Source organism: Stegostoma tigrinum, chromosome 45 (genome assembly GCF_030684315.1).
Source record: "Stegostoma tigrinum isolate sSteTig4 chromosome 45, sSteTig4.hap1, whole genome shotgun sequence".
Lineage (NCBI taxonomy): Eukaryota > Metazoa > Chordata > Chondrichthyes > Orectolobiformes > Stegostomatidae > Stegostoma > Stegostoma tigrinum.
Window position 1 is genome coordinate 9,088,765 of NC_081398.1, and position 20,421 is coordinate 9,109,185.

Sequence of the window (20,421 nt, forward strand, 5' to 3'; positions counted from 1 at the left end):
CTCTCTCCCTCCCTCTCACTTTCCCTCCATTAATCCCTCCCTCCCTCTCACTCTCCTTCAATCCCACCCTCTATCCCTCTCTCCTTCCATCAATCTCTCCCTCCATCAATCTCTCCCTCCCTTGCTCTCTCCTCACCTTTCCCTCCTTGCATCTCTCTCTCTCTCTCGTTCCGTCTCCCTATGTTCCACTCTCACCTCAATCCCTCCCTGTCCATCGCTCTGTCTGTCTCTCTCTCTCTCTCTCTCTCTCTCCTCACCCAACGCTTCCTTCCACCAATCTGTGGACCCGGCCCTCAATTAGTCCGTCTCCATTGCTCTTGCACCCTCGCCCTGCTCCTGCTGCCCATTCATCCTGCTGATAGTCTCTCGAGTTAATCATCTTCCCCGTGCCTTGTTCACAGGAGGGTCAATAGGACACCCATTACTCAGCATCCAGGGAAACCAGGGACAGCAATGGATTGAGGCCCGGGTTGTTCACTGTGGAAATTCACCAGTGCAAGTAAGTTGTTGGATGACAATCACCGTGGTAACCCTAAGGACATCCCATTTGAACCAGGCGTGCGCTTTGGGTGGCAATTGTATGGCTTGCTAGGTTACCTCGTGGGCACTGAGGCCAAGTGCCCTACTAATCAAAGCCAGGCTAGCTGTTATCTGCAACAAATACAAAGATGGCTGGAGAAACTCAGCAGGTCTGGCAGCACCTATGGAGGGAGGAACAGGGTTAATGTTTCGTGGCTGTTCTTCACATGCGGATCAGGTATGATCTTATTGAATGTCAGGCTGAGTTGGAGGGGCTAAATGGCCTGCTCATGTTCTCATGTCCTATGTTTCTATAATTCTCCTTGACCTTTCCAAAGTCCATGAGTGAGTCACTATGCAATGAAACTGACTGGGAAAATGGGTCACCATTCATGTCAGACTGAAAACAGAGACTCTGTTTCTCTTGCCATACTTGCTGCCAGACCTGCCGAGTTTCTCCAGCATTTGCTGTATTTGTTGCACATTAGTAGCTGTATTTTGCTTTAACTTCATGGATTCCTCACAGTGTGGCCCAACAAGTCCACACCAACACTCCTGGGAGCGTCTTGCCCAGACCCTGCATGTTCCCATGGCTAACCCACCTAAGCCTGTAGACTATGGGGCAATTTAGCGTGGCCAATCCACCCTAAGCTGCACATGTTTGGACGGTGGGAAGAAGCTGGAGCACCCGAGGAAACCCACAAAAGGGGGAAAGGTACAAACTCCACACAGACAGTCACCCAAGGCTAGAATTGAACTTAGACCCCGGCTCTGTGAGGCAGCAGTGCTAACCACTGAGCCACTACAATGTCCCAGCTTTTAGCTCATTTCATTTCAGCTTTTATCTAATACTTGCCTTTATAGTTTGTCATAGAAGGTGTTCGAGGAGACACTCCAGCCTCTGATATCGCTGTGGACAAAGTCTGTATCTTCACTTGTAGCGGTAAGAACCGAAATGATCTCTCTAATCTTTCCTAATCGTCGGAGTGTAGCTGGCAATGCCCTGGAAGGTTCTAGCCAGCAGATCTCAGGTGGGATCACTAATACCTCTGGCCTTGATGCTTTCTCCCATCATTCACCTGAGATGGTCATCATGGGACAGGCCAGCATTTCTTGGCCATCTCCAGATACCCAGAGCCAACCTTGTCACTGTGGGTTAGTCAGCCTGGCTGGGTAAGGACACTAGATTTCTTTCTCTAAAAGACGAGTGAACCAGATGGGTTTGGTTATTAGACTCATAGTTTTTTATCCTGATTTGAATGAATTCAAATTCCATCATCTGCCATGATGGTATTTGAACCCATTTCCCCAGAAGATTAGCTGGTGTTCTGTGGACATGTTGTAAAAGGACAGTGAAGATGCCAGAGGGCTGCTCTTTCATTCGAGAGAGAGAAGACTGATGGTGGTTTAACACCCTCCTTTGTCTTAGTTTTATCTTGGACCTTTCTCAGCAATCAGTGCTGGACCATATCCTATTGTGGAGTATCTACAGTAGAAACTGTTCTTCCATAACAGCAAGGTTTATTGTATGATGCTAATAAATGTGACATTTGGCCAGGCATCGTGTCTACGACTTTAGGGAGCAGGTGCAGATAAACTGTTCCCTTCTAAGGCTGGAATAGAACTCCACACCTCCACCCATAGACTGTGTCTGTGGGAGCTCCAGAAGAATGGGTGGAGTCCAATGTAACATGAATATTAACTCCTTCAGAACCATTGCTGTATACAACAACTTTCTTTTGTCATACAGATCTGGATACATCAACGTCTGACGATACCTCGACCATTGGGACCTCTGTAGACCTCCCTTTGACCACAGAGCCCTTATCAACAATTACAAGTGAGTCAGTCAGCACCAGTGCAAACATCACATTTCTCACCCAAATACCATTAGTGGAGACCATAAGACTGTAAGAAATTGGAACAGGAGCAGACCTTTCAGCCCCTCCAGCCTGCTCGATCATTCAATAGGTTCCTGGCTGATCTGACATTCCTCACGTCCACTTTCCTGTCCTTTATCCGTTACCCTCAATTGCCCGACTGATTAAGAATCTGTCTCACCCTTCAATATACACAAGGACTCTGCCCCCACAGTTCTCTGTGGCCATGAGTTGCAGAGACTCACACTCTGCGAGAAGGAATCTCTCCTCATCTGAAGTGAATAGTGTGGATACATTTAAAGGGAAGCCGCATCAACACAAGAGAGAGAAAGAAATTTAAGAACGTGACGGTAGGGTGGGACAAAGAGAATGAAGGAGGAGGCTTGATCAAGGCATAAGATGGACCAAAGGGCCCGTTTCCGTGCTCGCAAAATTCTAAGTAAGTAGAGAGGAGAGATTGTTATGAACGAGAGCAGACCCTCTCAAAGTATTTTAAGAGGATGGCCGAGACCCTAACTTTTTCTTATTTTAAAGTTTAATATGAAGTGCTATATTCCAGTTGCGTTATGACTGATCAAACTACTCGAAATTAGGCAAAACACGATTTATTTAAAAACAGAGGAATTTAGAATAACTTAACTCTGTTGGAAAACTTAACTGAATAATAGGTACAGTAACTGTTACTAATTAACTGTCCCAATATAGTAACATCCCACAAACATACCCCTGGACAAAAAGGAAAATTCAGACACAGATTCTCACTTGCAGCTCTCCAATTCAGGAGGAAAAAACATTAAGAAAAAATTTGGAGAAAGCAGCAGCTAAGAGGCATTCACTGAGGCTTCCGACTTTTTTGAGACCTCAAAGGCTTCCACTTAAAATTGAAGCTAAAAGCTAAAAACAAAACTAAAAAACGAACACCCAGGATGCTTCGTTTGTTCCAACTTTCAAACAATCCCCAAGGCCTCACAAGCTGTTTATGTACTTGGAGGCAGCTTGTCGCCTCTGCCTTACAACGTCTCTTCAAAAAGAAAACCCAGGATAAATTAACCTCTTGAAAGCCACAGCCTCAACACCAGACAGGTTGGTTTATGAATGCTGACAGAAGTACAAAATGGTTTATCATGGAAAGGGCCGTGAGATTGCTTGGAGAGGATGTCACTGTTGGTTTAGCCACTGTAGTAATTAATTTGGTATCGTCTGCTCAGGTTCAACTGAATCCACTCCGTCGAACTCAACCCCGGACTGGAGCTCATCCTCACCATCAGTGGTTTCCACCAGGTAATGAGAAAGCCACTCCATAAGATCAATCTAATTGTACAATCTGTGCTTGCTTGATTGTTAATTACAGCAGCTACAGGCCTTGGACAGCTACAAGCCGCCCGAGAGTTTGTGGTGGAAGCAGGCCTCCGGTTTCCCAGCCATTTTGTGCTCATCGTCCTACATTGGCTCCTAGTCCATGACACTCTCCACTCAAAGAATCTCACATTCATGTTCACTCTTTTCCCTGGTCTTGCCTGCTTGCTCCAACTTGTAAGTTGTTCTTCCCCAGCCCTACAAATCCCCTCTAAGATTTCCTGCATTTCCAGTTTATACTCTACCACTTCCTTTGCATTGCTGTTAGGGACTGTGACTATGGACATCCAGGACCCAACTATTTAATTTCTAATCCTGCCCACCTCACCATTCTATGAACATACACGATACAATAGGCCGTGGGCTGTTTGCTATTCAATAAGATCATGGCTAAACTGAACATGTTTCAAATTCCACATTCTCATCCACTTCCTTTCAATAACATTTCATTCTCTCTCTCGTCCTTTAGCCCCTTGTTTAAACTCACCTCTGACTGACTGCTTAATCACCAGGCCTAATGTCTCCTCAGCTACAACCAGGAAATGATGGAAACACTCAGTTTATTGTGCAACATTTGCAACGAGAGACAGAGAGAGACAGAGGAAGACACTGTGAGAGCAGGAGGGACAGACGGACTGAGAGAGACCGTGAGAGCAGGAGAGACAGAGGGACTGAGAGAGACCGTGAGAGCAGGAGAGAAACAGAGGGACTGAGAGAGATCATGAGAGCACGAGAGAGACAGAGGGAGAGAGAGAGACCATGAGAGCAGGAGAGAGGCAGAGGGAGAGAGACCATGAGAGCAGGAGAGAGACAGAGGGAGAGAGACCGTGAGAGCAGGAGAGAGACAGAGAGAGAGAGACTGTGAGAGCAGGAGAGAGACAGAGGGACTGAGAGAGACCGTGGGAGCAGGACAGAGACAGAGGGACTGAGAGAGACCATGAGGGCAGGACAAGAGACAGAGGGACTGGGAGAGGCCGTGAGAGCAGGAGAGAGACTGAGGGACAGAAAGAGACCGTGAGAGCAGGACAGAGACAGAGGGAGAGAGACCGTGAGAGAAGGAGAGAGACAGAGGGACTGAGAGAGATATGAAAGTAGGAGAGAGACACAGAGGGAGAGAGACCGTGAGAGCTAGAGAGAGACAGAGGGACTGAGAGAGACCATGACAGTAGGAAGGAGACAGAGGGAGAGAGACCATCAGAGCAGGAGAGAGACAGAGAGAGAGAGACCATGAGAGCTGGAGAGAGACTGTGAGATCAAGAAGGGAAATAGAGGGAAAAAGACCGCGAGAGCACGAGAGAGACAGAGGGAGAGAGAGAGACCATAAAAGCAGGAGAGAGGCAGAGGGAGAGAGACCACGAGAGCAGGAGAGAGACAGAGAGAGAGAGACCATGAGAGCTGGAGAGAGACTGTGAGATCAAGAAGGGAAATAGAGGGAAAAAGACCGTGAGAGCACAAGAGAGACAGAGGGAGAGAGAGAGACCATAAAAGCAGGAGAGAGGCAGAGGGAGAGAGACCATGAGAGCAGGAGAGAGACAGAGAGAGAGAGACTGTGAGAGCAGGAGAGGGACAGAGGAACTGAGAGAGACCATGAGGGCAGGACAAGAGACAGAGGGACTGGGAGAGGCCGTGAGAGCAGGAGAGAGACTGAGGGATGGAAAGAGACCGTGAGAGCAGGACAGAGACAGAGGGACTGAGGGAGATATGAAAGTAGGAGAGAGACACAGAGGGAGAGAGACCATGAGAGCTAGAGAGAGACAGAGGGACTGAGAGAGACCATGACAGTAGGAAGGAGACAGAGGGAGAGAGACCGTCAGAGCAGGAGAGAGACAGAGAGAGAGAGACCATGAGAGCTGGAGAGAGACTGTGAGATCAAGAAGGGAAATAGAGGGAAAAAGACTGTGAAAGTAGGAGAGAGACAGAGAGACTGAGAGAGACCATGAAAGTAGGAGAGAGACAGAGAGACTGAGAGAGACCATGAAAGTAGGAGACAGACCGAAGGACTGAGAGAGATCGTGAGAGCAGGACAGAGACAGAGGGACCGGGAGGGACTGTGAGAGTAGGAGAGAGACAGAGGGACTGGAAGAGACCGTGAGAGCAGGAGAGAGACTGAGGGATGGAAAGAGACCATGAGAGCAGGACAGAGACAGAGGGACTGAGAGAGATATGAAAATAGGAGAGAGACAGAGGGAGAGAGACCGTGAGAGCTAGAGAGAGACAGAGGGACTGAGAGAGACCATGAGAGTAGAAAGGAGACAGAGGGACTTAGAGAGACCGTGAGAGCAGGACAGAGACAGAGGGACTGGGAGAGGCCGTGAAAGCAGGACAGAGACAGAGGGAGAGAGACCGTGAGAGCTAGAGAGAGACAGAGGGACTGAGAGAGACCGTGAGAGCAGGACAGAGACAGAGGGAGAGAGACCATGAGAGAAGGAGAGAGACAAAGGGACTGAGAGAGACTGTGAGAGCAGGAGAGAGACAGAGGGATTGAGAGAGAGGGCAGGCATGAATGTATAAGATGGCAGGCAGGACGAAATGAAAGGCAAAAGGGAATAACGTAGATCAAAAGGAGATGGTAGTGGAACAAAATAAGCAAGTGATGGTTTTTCACGAAGTAAAAATTAGATATAACAAAAACAGGAACATTACCTCTGATTTCTCTCTGCAGATGCTGCCCGACCTGCTGATCTTTTCCAGCAACTTCTCTCTTGTTTCTGATTTACAGCATCTGCAGCTGTTTCAGTTTTTATTTGGCAAATCGGATTTCATGAAGTATATAACACCTCCTTCAGTTCTACATCGACTTTGTCTCGAATTCAGACTCCCACGAAAAGTCTCGGGGCATTTTCCCACACAACATGAATGCGAATTGTTGTTGGTTTAGTGTGTTTTCTGGACATCTTCAGGTGCTTTCGATGAATTAGCTCATCTCTTTGTTGTGTCTCTGTACAGCCTCCCACAGATCCTGCAGTGCCATGTGGAAGAGGAGGCTAAAGGTATGGTCCATTCACTCCGTCTACACTGATGCCTCCCTCTCCCGTTCGGGTCACACCGCTGCCCTTTCTGTTACCCAGATCCCAAGCCAGCTGGTGAAGGGTCAAGCAAGATGCCAATCTCTCATATTCACCGAAGAATGCCTCCTGTCTGCAACCCCCAGCAATGTTTTCGCCGCTGTTAAAATTAAACAAATTGAAGCCAATTTAAATGTGATGGACACTTTAAAGTGTCAAAGTCTCATCTTGTCAAATTAAACTAAAATGTCATTGGAGTCGCAGGTAGACAGGGCGGTGAAGAAGGCATTAGGTATGCTTGCCTTTATTGGTCAGAGCATTGAGTACAGGAGTTGGGAGGGTCATGTTGTGGCTGTACAGGACATTGGTGAGGCCACTTTTGGAATACTGTGTTCAATTCTGGTCTCCCTGCTGTAGGAAGGATGTTGTGAAACTTGAAAGGGTTCAGAAAAGATTTACAAGGACATTGCCAGGGTTGGAGGCTTTGAGCTACAGGGAGAGGCTGAATAGACTGTGGCTATTTTCCCTGGAGCGTCAGAGGCTGAGGGATGACTTTATAGAGGCTTATAACATTATGAGGGGCATGGACAGGGTAAGTAGCCAAGGTCTTTTCCCCAGGGTAGGGGAGTCCAAAACCAGAGGGCATTGGTTTAAGGTGAGAGGAGAAACATTTAAAAAGGACCTGAAGGTCAATGTTTTCATTCAGAGGGTGGTGCGTGTATGGAACGAGCTGCCAAAGGAAGTGCTGGAGGCTGGTACAATTACAGCATTTAAAACGGATCTGGATGGGGACATGAATAGAAAGGGTTTAGAGGGGAGTGGGCCAAAAGCTGGTGAATGGGAGTAGATTAATTTGGGATATCTGGTCGGCACAGACAAGTTGGACCAGAGGGTCTGTTTCCATGCTGTACAGCTCTGTGACTCGATGTGATAACACACCCCAGTCCTGAGGTGGCCATTAGCCATGGGGCACCTGAAATGTGCCAGTGAACACCCTGTACTCCCTCCTCAGGGATACGCTGGGACACTGCCCCCCTTCACTGTTTAGATTACACCAACTAAAGCAAATTAAACAAAATAAACAGGGACCAGGCCTTTAAGAGGGGCACTGTAATGAAAGGAAATCGCCGGCCAGAAACTTAACAAATTTGAAATTAGAATTTGGTCGGGATGACGGATGATACACTCCAGGCCCCATCATGGCCGCCAGTCACCAGGGACCTGAAGCGCACTGATGGGACTTCGCGCACTCTCTCACTCTAAGTTAATCCAGATGTGGATGTAACAACAGGAGAGAAGCAAGAACCATAGATAAAGTCCTCTGCTTCCTTAGACTTGCCTTATACATACTGTAGGGACTCAATTAATGAATGTTCTTTGTCTGTGTATCTCAAAACATAAGCCACATGCCATTAATACTTTCCACCATGTTCCCCTACAGGCAACTATTGGGTTGGATGAGGCCATTCAACCCCTCCAACCTGTTAGATCATGCCTGAGCTGTATCTCAACTCCAATCAGCTTCCCAGGCCGTCCCTCACACATCTGACGATTAGGTCACTCAAGTTTCTTGATTAGTCAAGCGTTTCATTGGATGGGGTAAACTGACCAGAACTTCCTGAGGCAGACGGCTGACACTTGAATCCCTTCAAGGGGGTTTCTAAAGGAGCCTGCAACAGACAGCAGTTCTTCACTGAGCAGATCCTCCTCAGTGAAGTTCTGAAGGCCTTGAGCCCAACAGCATAACCTGTAGGAACAGACATAGACCATTCAGCCCACTGACTGTGCTTCAGCATTCAGTGAGATCATGGCTGAGAAGATAATCCTGAACTCCACTTACCTGCCTTTTCCCCCATGACCCTCGATTCCCTAACTGATTAGAAATCTCTCCATCCTGACCTTGAATACACTCGATAGCTGCCTGTGTTAAAACAATGCCACAGATTCACTGCCCTCTGAGAGAAGAAATGCCTCCTCATCGCTGACTTAAATGGGTGACCCCTTATGCTGAGATTATGCCTCCTGGCCCTAGGCTCTTGCACAAGGGGAAACAATCTCTCACCTACCCTATCAAGCTCCCTAAGAATATTGTATGTCTCAATAAGGTCTCCTCTCATTCTTCCAAACTCTAATGAGTACCTGCCTGACCTATTCTCCTCATGTGGTCCTCCTTCTGTATTCGGGACCAGCCTATTTCCGAAGCCAGTCTCTCTTTCCTTAGATAGAGAGCCCAAAACCAATCACAGTATTGCAGTTGTGGTCGGATTATTTTAAGGTGAGAGGAGAAAGATTTATAAAAGACATGAAGGGCAACTTTTTTTAATACAGCGGGTGGTTCGTACGTGGGATGAACTTCCAAAGTGCTGGATGGGGGTACAGTTACAACGTTTAAAAGATATTTGGATGAGTACGGGTGAAGGGGAAATGTTTTGGAGGGAGCAGGCAGACAGGACTAGTTTAGTTTGGGGTTATGGTCAGCATGGACTGGTTGGACCGAAGGGTCTGTTTCCATGCTGTATGATGTGTGGATGCAGGAGACGTGGTTAATCGAGTTTGTCTTCTTTCCTGCAGATTACATCACACGCTGTGACTTTAACGATAACCTGAGACCTTACTGCCAATGGACTCAGGAATGTGCCACTGACAACGGCGAATGGATTAGAGCTGAAGGCAAGACCCCCACCTACCACACGGGACCCTCGGCCGACCAGCCAGCCCCATGGGGGAATGGGGTGACTCACGGTAAGTTGGGACTGACAAGCCAGAGCAGAAGCCCCTGGAAAGGGCACACAGAGGATGCAGTAATAAGTGAAAGGTGGGCTACAGCAATTAGCACAGTATCCCTTGGCCATTCCATACCATGTGACTCCTGGCCATTGTGTGTCACATGGCTGAGTGGCTCTGTCATGCAGCACCACGTGACTTAGAGCTGTTGGATCACATGACTCTTGTATGCCAAGATTGTGTGTCTTACAATCGGAACAGGCACAGGTGGACCAGGGCAGTCGATGCTTCCTTAAGACTATTCAGGATGGGCTGAATGGCTTCCTACTGTACCATTCTGACTGTGTGGGCTGCATCCTTAATGGATGCCAACTCCGCAGCCCCTCCATGTGACCCAAAGAGACAATACCCCACAGCCATTTGAAATCAGAAACATATTTCAGGGTGAGGTGTCCACTCACTCCCCCCACCGACCAAAATTTGTGGAGGAATCTGATTGGCCGGCCAACACCTTGCAGTCTGATCAGCTCCAGGCTGGGGCAATGGCCACTGACAGTTCCATATGAAAGCCCCTGAGAAAGGCGTTCCCAGAGAGTGGACGTCAGAACCAGATAATTGGTTGGGGGGGTGTGAGGGGAGGACCCCATCGGGGGAAGAGGAGGGGGAGGTGAGGGGGTTGTGAGACACAGACAACTCTTCACTACTGTGAAAGATTTACCAGGAATTCGGACACACATCTTTGGAATGTGGGTTTCCTCCCACAATCCAAAGATTTACAAGGTAAATGGTGTGCCCATGCTAAATTGCCCATAGTGTCCAGGGTGTGCAGGTTAGGTGGATTAACTGTGGTAAATTTAGGGTTACAGGGATGACGTGTCCAGATGGGATGCTCTTCAGATGGTCGAAGTGACTCAACAGACCAAATACCCTGCTCCCACACTGTAAGGATTCCACAAATCTAATTCTGCATTCATTGCAGGATGACAATCTTTGGACAATTTACCAAAGGCACCTACTTATAATAACCGAGTGCAAAGTAAGAGCTTATGGCTCTGTTTGGTGGTCAGGGATTTCCAAACACGGCCCCATTGTTAATTATATTACATATGACGTGCACCGTAATAACTGCCATAAATGGGTGGTGAGATTGGGTTTGAGAGGCCAGGGGATTAAAAGGAGAGAAGGGTATACAATGGGTCCCCCACCTTTTGCTGGGTGCCTGCCCACCCAGAGAGAGAGCGCACAGCATGGGCCCCTCTGCCCCCATCCCCTGCCACGGGGTAAAGGGAAGGCTGAGCCACTTGAATTAGCCATGAATTTGCTACTTGAGAGCCTCAACAGGGGCTAGGCAGCCTGGCACCTCCATTCCACCTCACCCCAATGAGGAAATGGGGGTCAGGTCCGGGATGTGGTTGAGGAGGCATTTGGAATGCCACAGGATTCACAACCCACTATTCCCAATCACCCGTCTTCAAGCACAGGGGCCATAATACTCAGCCCTGTGTCCCTCGACTTGTCGCCAAGCTTTTTGAGGGAGTGGGGGTCTTTCCTTGCATTGAGCTGTGGGAAGGGGCAGCCCTTGTTTGATATAACAGTCATTATCCTCTCGCTCGACCAGGTCACTATATCTACCAGGAGGCCAGTAACTTTGTCCCCGAGCAGCTCATCCGCCTGTCAAGCCCGACCCTGAACGTTAGCGGCGACGTGTGTGTTGAGTTCTCCTATCACATGTACGGGACATTCGGCAACGGAGGGACCCTCAATGTTCTGGTTGGGGAAGGCCTGGGCGAGTCTCTGCTGTGGAATCGGACCTTGCCCCAGAGCCATGCCTGGCTGTCGGGGACGGTCACTGTCCCAGGGCGGACCAATAGGAGCATTTGGGTGAGTTGCTGCATCATCACCGAGTTGGGTCGCCCATTCTGATTGGACGCATTCCCTGAGGGTGGGGGGTAAAGGGAATGATGGTGGAGTGGGTGGTGTGCGCAGTAACATCCTCTCCCACACCCCTCAATCTCCTCCATCCACCCAATACCCCAAACCAGCCCAACTTAAAGTTATACAACCGCCCCACATTCGCCCTACTGCCACCCATTCCCATGAAGCCAATCAGAATGCCAGCTGACTCTATTCCCCAATCCTATTCTATCCCACCAACTCCATTGCATCATCCTTAAAGCACCTCCCCCAACACCCCAAAAACACCTCCAAAGATCACAAGAGATTTGAAAAACAAATACCAAGCTAGTTGGTTTCAAATACCCCTGATGATGATTCTCTTGCGTGCTGTGGCTTACCAGCAGTATCCTGGAGATTGGCCATTTATTCCCTGAGGCTCCTTGTTGCTCTGCTAGTGATTGCAGAATTTCATTTTTGGATCAAAAAGTGCAAAACAAGCGGAGGAAATGACCCAAATATGACTCGAATTTATTGCAGCACTTGTGCTTAATGAGTGCATCATTAAATATCCCTATTGTCCTCATTAATCTGTTTTAATGAATCCTGCCATTAGCCAGCTGAAACACAAACCTCAAGACATGTTGTTAATGTCCTGGCCCTATTAGCATGTCCCAAATCAGCTCTGCCTCAAAGTCAGCTTTTTATCATCAAATAACCTTCTTTGCAGGACTCCACCACTCAGCTAAAGGAATGGAAAATACTGTCTCTCTCCCTTCTCCCACCTCCCCCTTCTCCCACCTCTCCTTTCTCCAATGGCTTAAGAGTACTGCCTGTCTGTATCAATAGTCCAACAAGATATCTTCCCTACTCTTGAGTGGGGAGAAGTGAGCCCTTCCGTGTGTCTGAGATAGAAGAACCCCTCAGATGTCATTCTGAGGTAAAAAGGACCCATAATTCTCGACTGGCATCACAGGAACAAGATTGTTGCACAGTTGCTGAACGAGGGATCAAGATGAATATCTTTGGCTGCATATCCTATATTAAAGCAGCGTCGACAATTACAAAGGAGTGGAGCTATAGTCATAGTTGGAAACAGACCGCACAATCCAAACAGCACATGCTGACCAGATATCCTAAATTAATCTTGTTCCATTTGTCAGCATTTGGCCCATATCCCTCTAAACCCTTCCTATTCATATACCCATCCAGATGTCTTTAAAAAGTTGTAATTGTACCAGCCTCCACCACTTCCTCTGGCAGCTCATTCCACACACACATCACCCTCTGTGTGAAAAAAGTTGCCCCTCAGATCCCTTTTAAATCTTTTCCCTCCCACCTTAAACCTATACCCTCTGGTTTTGGGCTCCTCTACCCTGAGGGAAAAAGACCTTGACTACTCACCCTATCCATGCTCCTCATGATTTCATAAACCACTATAAAGTCACCCCCTCAGCATCCGACACTCCAGGGAAAATAGCCCCAGCCTATTCCGCCTCTCCCAGCTCAAACCCTCCAACCCCAGCAACATCCTTGCAAATTTTTTATGAGCTCTTTGACGTTTGACAGTATCCTTCCTATATCAGGGAGACCAGAATTGAACACAGTATTCCAAAAGTGGCCGAACCAATGTCCTGTACAGCCACAACATGATATCCCAACTCCTGTACTCAATGCACTGATCAATAACAGCAAGCGTACCTAATGCCTTCTTCACCGCCCTGTCTATATTTTTCCCAGGGATGGGGAAATGAAAACTAGAGGGCAAAGGTTTAAGGTGAGAGGGGAATGTTTTAAGAAGGACCTGAGGGCCAACCTCTTCACACAGAGAGTGGTAAGTGTATGGAATGGGCTGCCTGAGGAAGTGGTTGAGGCAGGTACAATAGCAACATTTTAAAACATTTGGATAGGTACATGGATGAGAAGTCTTTAGAGGGATATGGACCAAATGCGGGCAATTGGAACTAGCTGAGTGGGGCACCATGGTCAGCATGGACTAGTTTGGGCTGAAAGGCCTGTTTCCATGCTGTATTACTCTGTGACTCGATGACTCTTTGACATGTGATTGCACTTTCAAGGAAGTATGAATCTGCACTCCAGTCACTGGTCATGAAGAATTTCTGGGTGCCCTGAGGCCTTGACAGGTGCTACATAAATGCAACAGTAGGTTCTCGGCATCAGCAGGGTAGAGAATACACATTGCCCGTGAGCTGTGCTATTCACAAACACTGAAATAGCTGCCTCCCCAGGACGAGGTGGAGCAAGAAGCCTCTGCTTTTCGATTGTGCCCACCTCCTCCCCCCCCAGGGTCCTCTCGGTCTGCATTGGCAGCGAGCACATCCCCAGGATGCAGTCCCCACAAAGCCAGCAGCTGAAATCCAGGCTCTGACTGGCAGCGCTAGGCCTCACTGCTGGTTGACGCTTACCCAGATCCCCAGCTCACAGCTCCCCCAGCTGGTTATGTGTGACTGGACGTATTGTTTCTGGTGATTGGTTCTGAAAGGGTTAACGCCAAGGCATACACTGAGTACTGCCTTGTACGACAACATCACACAGACTCAAGTGAGTGGGAGATCTGGGTCTCAGAGAAGACAAATTAAATATCAAGGTCTCCCTCATGGCCTGAGGAAGAATCTGTATCAGATTTGCACCTGATTGCCATCTTTATTGAACTCAGCAACCTCTTCTTATTAGACGTACTGGTAGTCTTCAGGGGATTGCGGGAACAAATCTACCTCAAGGTGACCAAGACCCCAACCAGCTCATACAACACGGTGAGCAGTGGTGGGGATCCATGAACAAGAATGATCTAGGGACAGTCGTGTTTACACAGGCTCCTCATGGTTACTGCATTGGGTGCACTGATAGCACAGGCTTCCACAATTGAGCATTGTTATTATTCTAAAATCATTCCAAGCCATTTCATAGGCCATAACCGGACAAATGGCAGCACGTTGGCTCAGTGGTCAGCACAGCTGCCTCACGCCTCCAGGAACTCAGGTTCAATTCCCAGGCGACTGTCTGTGTGGAGTTTGCACGTTCTCCCCGTGTCTGCGTGGGTTTCCTCCGGGCGCTCCGGTTTCCACCCACAGTCCAAAGATGTGCGGGTTAGGGTGGACTGGCCGTGCTAAATTGTCCCATAGTGCCCAGGGATGTGCAGGTTAGGGTGGATTGGCCGTGCTAAATTGTCCCATAGTGCCCAGGGATGTGCAGGTTAGGGTGGGTTGGCCGTGCTAAATTGTCCCGTAGTGCCCAGAGACGTGCAGGTTAGGGTGGGTTGACCGTGGGAAATTGTCCCGTAGTGCCCAGAAATGTGCAGGTTAGGGTGGATGGCCCATGCTAAATTGTCTCGTAGTGCCCAGGGATGTGCAGGTTAGGGTGGGTTGGCCATGGGAAATTGTCCCATGGTGTTCAGGGATGCACTAGTTATGTGGAATAACCATGGGAAATGCACTGTTATAGGGTAGGGGGTGGGCCTGAGTGAGATGCTGTTTGTAGGGTCAGTGTGGACCGAAAGGCCTGTTTCTGCACTGTAGGAGTTCTACAACTGACACTGGTGGAGTGATGGTGATGTCACTCGATTAGTCTTCATCAGGAACTGCCTAACACTCGAATTTCAAATCATAAAATCCTCCATCGAAAACTAGCCTCAGGATGGTGGCCATCTCGAATGTCATTAATCGTTGTAAAAATCCCACTCCAGGTCACTCATTGTCCTTACTTTTACAGAAGGAAATCTGCCATCCTTACCCAGTCTGGCCTATATGTGACTCCAGACCCGCACCCAATGTGCTTAAATCTTAGCTGCCCACTGAAATGGCCGAGTGAGTCACTTTGTTTCAAGGACATGGGCCACAGACTCACTGGCCCACTCCAACACCCCATGGAAGTATAAAACAAAAAAATTAATCTGGGAAATATTGGATAATCAGAGAAGCTTGTGATGTAGGTTGTAAGGGGCATCAAAGAGAGAGAAACATAGAGGTTTGGAGAGAGATGATAAGGAGCATCAAACAGAGAGATTCAAAGGGATTTGGAGTGACAGTGAAACCAGAAGATGTACAAGAGGTTAGATTTGGAGGTTCACAAAGATCCTGGAGAGTTATGGAACTGGTGGAGATGACAGAGGTAGGGGGAGAGGCATGGACATTCTGAACACAACGTCAAGAATATTAAATTTTCTTTCGACACCCATGGTTTTTTTTTCTTTGACGGCAGATCATCTTCGAAGCAGTGAGAGGATTGACTGAGGATGGTGATATTGCCCTGGACAATGTGGCCGTGCTGACTGGACCTTGTTTCTGTGAGTGAAGTCAAACGCAGGAAAGATTGAACATCCTAGATTTTCTTTAGCCAAGGGGGCAGCTCAGTAAAAGCCTACAAAACTATGAAGTAGTTCAATAGGACAGAGGAGGTTCCCATTTCTAACAGCCCAAAGTTAGTGGCTCATAAATACAGGATCATCTTAATAATCAGGTGGGGCAGATAGAATTAAAGCAGAGAAGGTGGCCATTTGGCCCCTTCATCAGTGCTGGCTCTTCAAATGAACAATGCACCCAGTGCCACTCGCTCATCTTCTCTCTGCACTATCTTCCCTTCAGGACAATTATACGATGCCCACTTGGAAGCCCCAGATGGACATGTCTCCATTACACTGTCACAGATAGCACACCGGCTGCATGAAAACCTTTTGTTGTCGGGCTCAGTGGTTATACTGCTGCCTCACGGTGCCAGGGACCCGGGTTCGACCCAACCCTCGGGCGACTGTCTGTGTGCAGTTTGCATATTCTCCCTGTGTCTGCGTGGGTTTCCTCCGGGTGCTCTAGTCTCCTCCCACAGTCCAAAGATGCACAAGCTAGGGTGGGTTGACTATGGGAAGTGCAGGAAGACAGGGATAGGGTAAGGGGAGAGGGTCTGGATGAGATGCTGTTTGGGGATTGGTCTGGACCTGATGAGCCAAATGGCCTGCTTCCACACTGTAGCGATTTCTGTGATTCTATGTTGCATTTTTACCTTAAGTCTGCTGTTACGATCCTAGGCAAGGCCGACAAATTGCTTGGCAACATGATCTCTCCAAACTCTAAAACAATCCTGGTCCCCTATCATCCCGTCTGCTCACTAAGTCAAACATTTTAAAAACATGCCACTTTGCTCACATGGCCTCACTTTTACTGCCTGTGGACCGCTCCAGCCCCTACAACCCTCCCAGATCTTGGTGATTCTCAAATTCTGACCTTCTCGGCATCACCCCTTTCCAATGCTCCACCGTCAGCACTGTCCTTCAACTGCCTGGGCTCCAAACTCTTGAATTCCCTTCTTAAACCTCCCTGCCTCTCTCTCTCTCTCCTCCTTCATAAAACCTACTTCTTTGTCTGAGCTTTAGCTCGTCTGACCTAATATCTTACTTTGTTGCTGGGTTGTGACCTTTAGTTTTACAGTGCTCGTGTGGAACAGCTTAAACCTTCGCGGTGTTAGGTTGGCGAAATGAACGCAAGTTCTGGTTGTTGCGAACAGAAACAGCTTACGCTGTTCCAGCTCCCTGTGTGTACTGCAATGAGAGGCATTGACTCACTGTGCTCTCCACAGCTTGCCTCAGTGGCTGCGATTTTGACAAGACACTTTGCGGGTGGACGACAGACACGCATGTGGGTGATACAAGCGACGAGGGTTGGATCCAGGGAACAGACAAGGTGGTCGATTTCTCGAAGCCTGGCTGTAAGAAAACATTTTTTTAAAAATTATTCATAGCACCCTGAAATGTTTTGGGTTCAAAGCAGAATTCGGTAGAAACGTGTTAAACACCCAACCTCCAATAGTAGATCAAACAGGCAGAGGTGTGAAGCCATTAACAGTCTGAAGTCTATCCCTTCTGTTTCAGTTGGGCAGTACATGCTGATTCATTCGAAGTACAACAAACCAGGACATAAGTTCCATTTGAAGAGTCCAGTGATCCAGTCCTCCCAGTGCCTTTCGCTGACATTTTACTACTATGTGAACAAGACAATGACAATAAATGTCTACATAGGGGAACAAGGTAGGTCACAGCTCCTAATCCTGACCACTTTTAGATGCAGTGGAAAGGTGGACCAACACGTACAAACAGGGCACACAATGACAGAGACATACACACACACACATACACAAATACATAAACACGCAGTCCCACGCACAATGAACACACACATGGATACGCAAACCTCCACATATATAAAAAAACACACGCTTCCATGTGCACAAGCATGATCACATGCACGCAGCATCCACAAACATTGTGTCAGACGTGTGATTAATCTATGTAGTGATGTCATGTATTTTAAAATTTGGGTTTGAGTTAGAAGACTATAGGGTTTCCTGTATGCCTGAAGAAATGTAATGTAGCTATGGTATTATGGACCAGGCCAGACTCCCTCAAAATATTTTAAGAAGGCAGCCCTAACTTTTTCTTATTTGAAAGCTGCAGGGTGCCGCGTTCCACATGCGATATAACTGATCAACTACCCAATGTTAAGCAAAACACAACTTACTTAAACACTGTAGTTACAATGCACACAAAAGAAAGGAATTTAGAATTACAACTATTGGAAAATGTAACTGAATAGTAGATACAGTGACTTTTACAAGCTAACTGCTCCAACATAGTAACATCCCATTAACACTCTTAGACCAGATAGAACATAGAACATTACAGCACAGTACAGGCCCTTCGGCCCTCGATGTTGTGCCGACCTGTCATACCAATCTGAAGCCCATCTAGCCTACACTATTCCATATACGTCTTTTAGGCGAAAAGGCAAATTCAGACACAGAATCTTACATGCAGTTCTCCAATCCAGGAGGAAATAACATTAAGAGAGATTTCAGAGAAAGTAGCAGCTAGGAATCATTTACTGAAACTTCCAAATCTTCTGAGACCCCAAATAGCTTCTGACAACTAAAGTTAAAAAAAACTAGAAAGCCTGGTCTATGAGAGCCCGTCACTCCCATTCAAGCTATTTCTATTGTTGCAGCTTAAAAAAAGACTAAAGACCTTCTAAGTTGTTTATTTAAGTCATTTCCAGTAGCCAGTTTGACACCTTTGCCTTTATAGCCTCTCCAATAAAACCCAGGACAAAATAAGCTTTTTAAAGTGAGAGTATTGTCACAATGATAATTTATTTTAAAATACAGCATCAGAGAGAGATTCTTCCTGGAACAAAACTTTCACATTGTTTACAGTGGGGGGGTGGGGTGTGGTTAGGTTTTCATACAGAAGATTCTAGATTTTTAGGGCATAGGGAAAATACCCATTACTGTTTTTAGGCAGTTTTGCAGAAGTCTTTGCTGAAACTAGATGTGTAAAACAGAGACTTGTAAGAAGGGGAGGTTAATTCAGTGTAAGGAATTCTGTTTAAAAGTTCCAGATCAGAGGTGTTTAGTTAAAACCATGAAAAGATTATCTGAAGTTGAGGAAGTCTAAGCTCAGTTATAAGAGAGCTCCAGAACAGGCTATCAGATTCACAAGACAAGATATTAAAACCACAATTAACTTAAATCCTAAGAGAAAGCATGAATTCTGGGAAGAATTATTCTTGGGATTAATGGATTTGTATTTTACAATGGGTTCTGAAATTTGTGTTTTATGTCAATAGTTTGGTTTGTTCTATTTTATCTTCATTTTCTTTTGCTTAATAAATTTATGTTTTATTTTAAAATAATCAAACCTGCAGCATTGTGTGTTTGTGAAAGAGCTTGTCATTAAAACCAAAATAAAATGTGGTCTATCAAGGCAGATTTCAGTGTGAGATCTGACATGACTAGTAATAACATTAGCTGGAATCATAAAAACGTACATGTGCAGCAATACGTACATGGATATACCACATATGTATGCAAATGTGTGTGAGTAGATATGGATACACACATATGCAAGTACAAAGTTTTATTCACATATACATTTACTTTAAGTGACCAGGCACACATGAATATGCATACAGGTACCTTCACAGACATACGGGAAAGGTTTTACACTTCATCATATGTGCAAACATGTACTTATACATGCACATACAGACAAAAACTTACATTTACTGAAGCTAGCACATGCAAACACAAACTCAAAGAGACACATGATCAGAATCACGCACCCACACACATGCAAATTTTGGTTGCAATCAAACCAGACCGTAGAACATAGAACACAGGCAGTACAGCACAGGAACAGATCCTTCAGCCCACAATGTTGTGCCAAACATGATGCCAAATGAAACTAATCCTTTCCAGCTGCCCTTGGTCCATATCACTACACTCCTTGCATAGTCATGTGCTTATCTAAAAGTCCCTTAAACACCCCTATCGTATCTGCTTCCAAAACTGGCAGCGCATTCCAGACAACTACCACTATCTGTATAAAACTTGCCCCTCATGTCTCCTTTGAACTTTTCCCCTCTTGCCTTAAATGCATGCCCCTGGTATGAGACATTTCAACTCTGGGAAAAAGATTCTGACTGCCAACCCTACCTGTGCACCTTATAATTTTACGGACTTCTATCAAGTCTCTCCTTAGCCTCCGCCGCTCCAGAGAAAACAGCCCGAGTTTTTCTTGCCTCTCCTTATACGTCTAATCTCCTGCACCCTCTCTAAAGTCTCCACATCCTTCCTGCATGCACAACTAGAATTGAATGCAATACTGTAAGTGTGGCCTAACTAGAGTCTTACAAAACTGCAACATGACATCTTGACTCTTACACTCAATTCCTCGACCAATAAAGGAAAGCATGTCAAACCACCCTATCTGCTTGTGTGGCCACTTTTACGGAGCTATGGACTTGAACCCCAAGATCCTTCTGCTGTTCAGGGTGCTGCCCACTCGAGCGGAAACAGCCATACAGTCACTTTCTGATATCTCATTGCCTGACAATGTGCTCTCGTTTTCTTTGGTGTACAATAGGATCTTTAGGGAGGCCGTTATTCTATACTCACTCTGGTAATCCACAGCAGCAATGGACGAAGGCCCAGGCAGTTTATTGTGGAGCAACGCCTATTCAGGTAAGGGAAGGCAAGGGATG

The 20,421-nt window shown here is 46.9% G+C and overlaps 1 protein-coding gene across 1 annotated transcript in view; it reads left to right on the plus strand.

Moving 5' to 3' along the window:
- Positions 1-20,421, plus strand: part of LOC125448669 (zonadhesin-like) — a 112,674-nt gene that overhangs the window by 17,112 nt on the left and 75,141 nt on the right. The window contains exons 8-18 of the mRNA XM_059642657.1: positions 402-499; positions 1,384-1,462; positions 2,270-2,359; positions 3,608-3,680; positions 6,702-6,745; positions 9,332-9,502; positions 11,103-11,365; positions 15,596-15,680; positions 16,964-17,092; positions 17,256-17,411; positions 20,304-20,401. Of these exons, the coding sequence (XP_059498640.1) occupies positions 402-499; positions 1,384-1,462; positions 2,270-2,359; positions 3,608-3,680; positions 6,702-6,745; positions 9,332-9,502; positions 11,103-11,365; positions 15,596-15,680; positions 16,964-17,092; positions 17,256-17,411; positions 20,304-20,401 (1,286 nt within the window). The remainder of the gene's footprint in view (positions 1-401; positions 500-1,383; positions 1,463-2,269; positions 2,360-3,607; positions 3,681-6,701; positions 6,746-9,331; positions 9,503-11,102; positions 11,366-15,595; positions 15,681-16,963; positions 17,093-17,255; positions 17,412-20,303; positions 20,402-20,421) is intronic.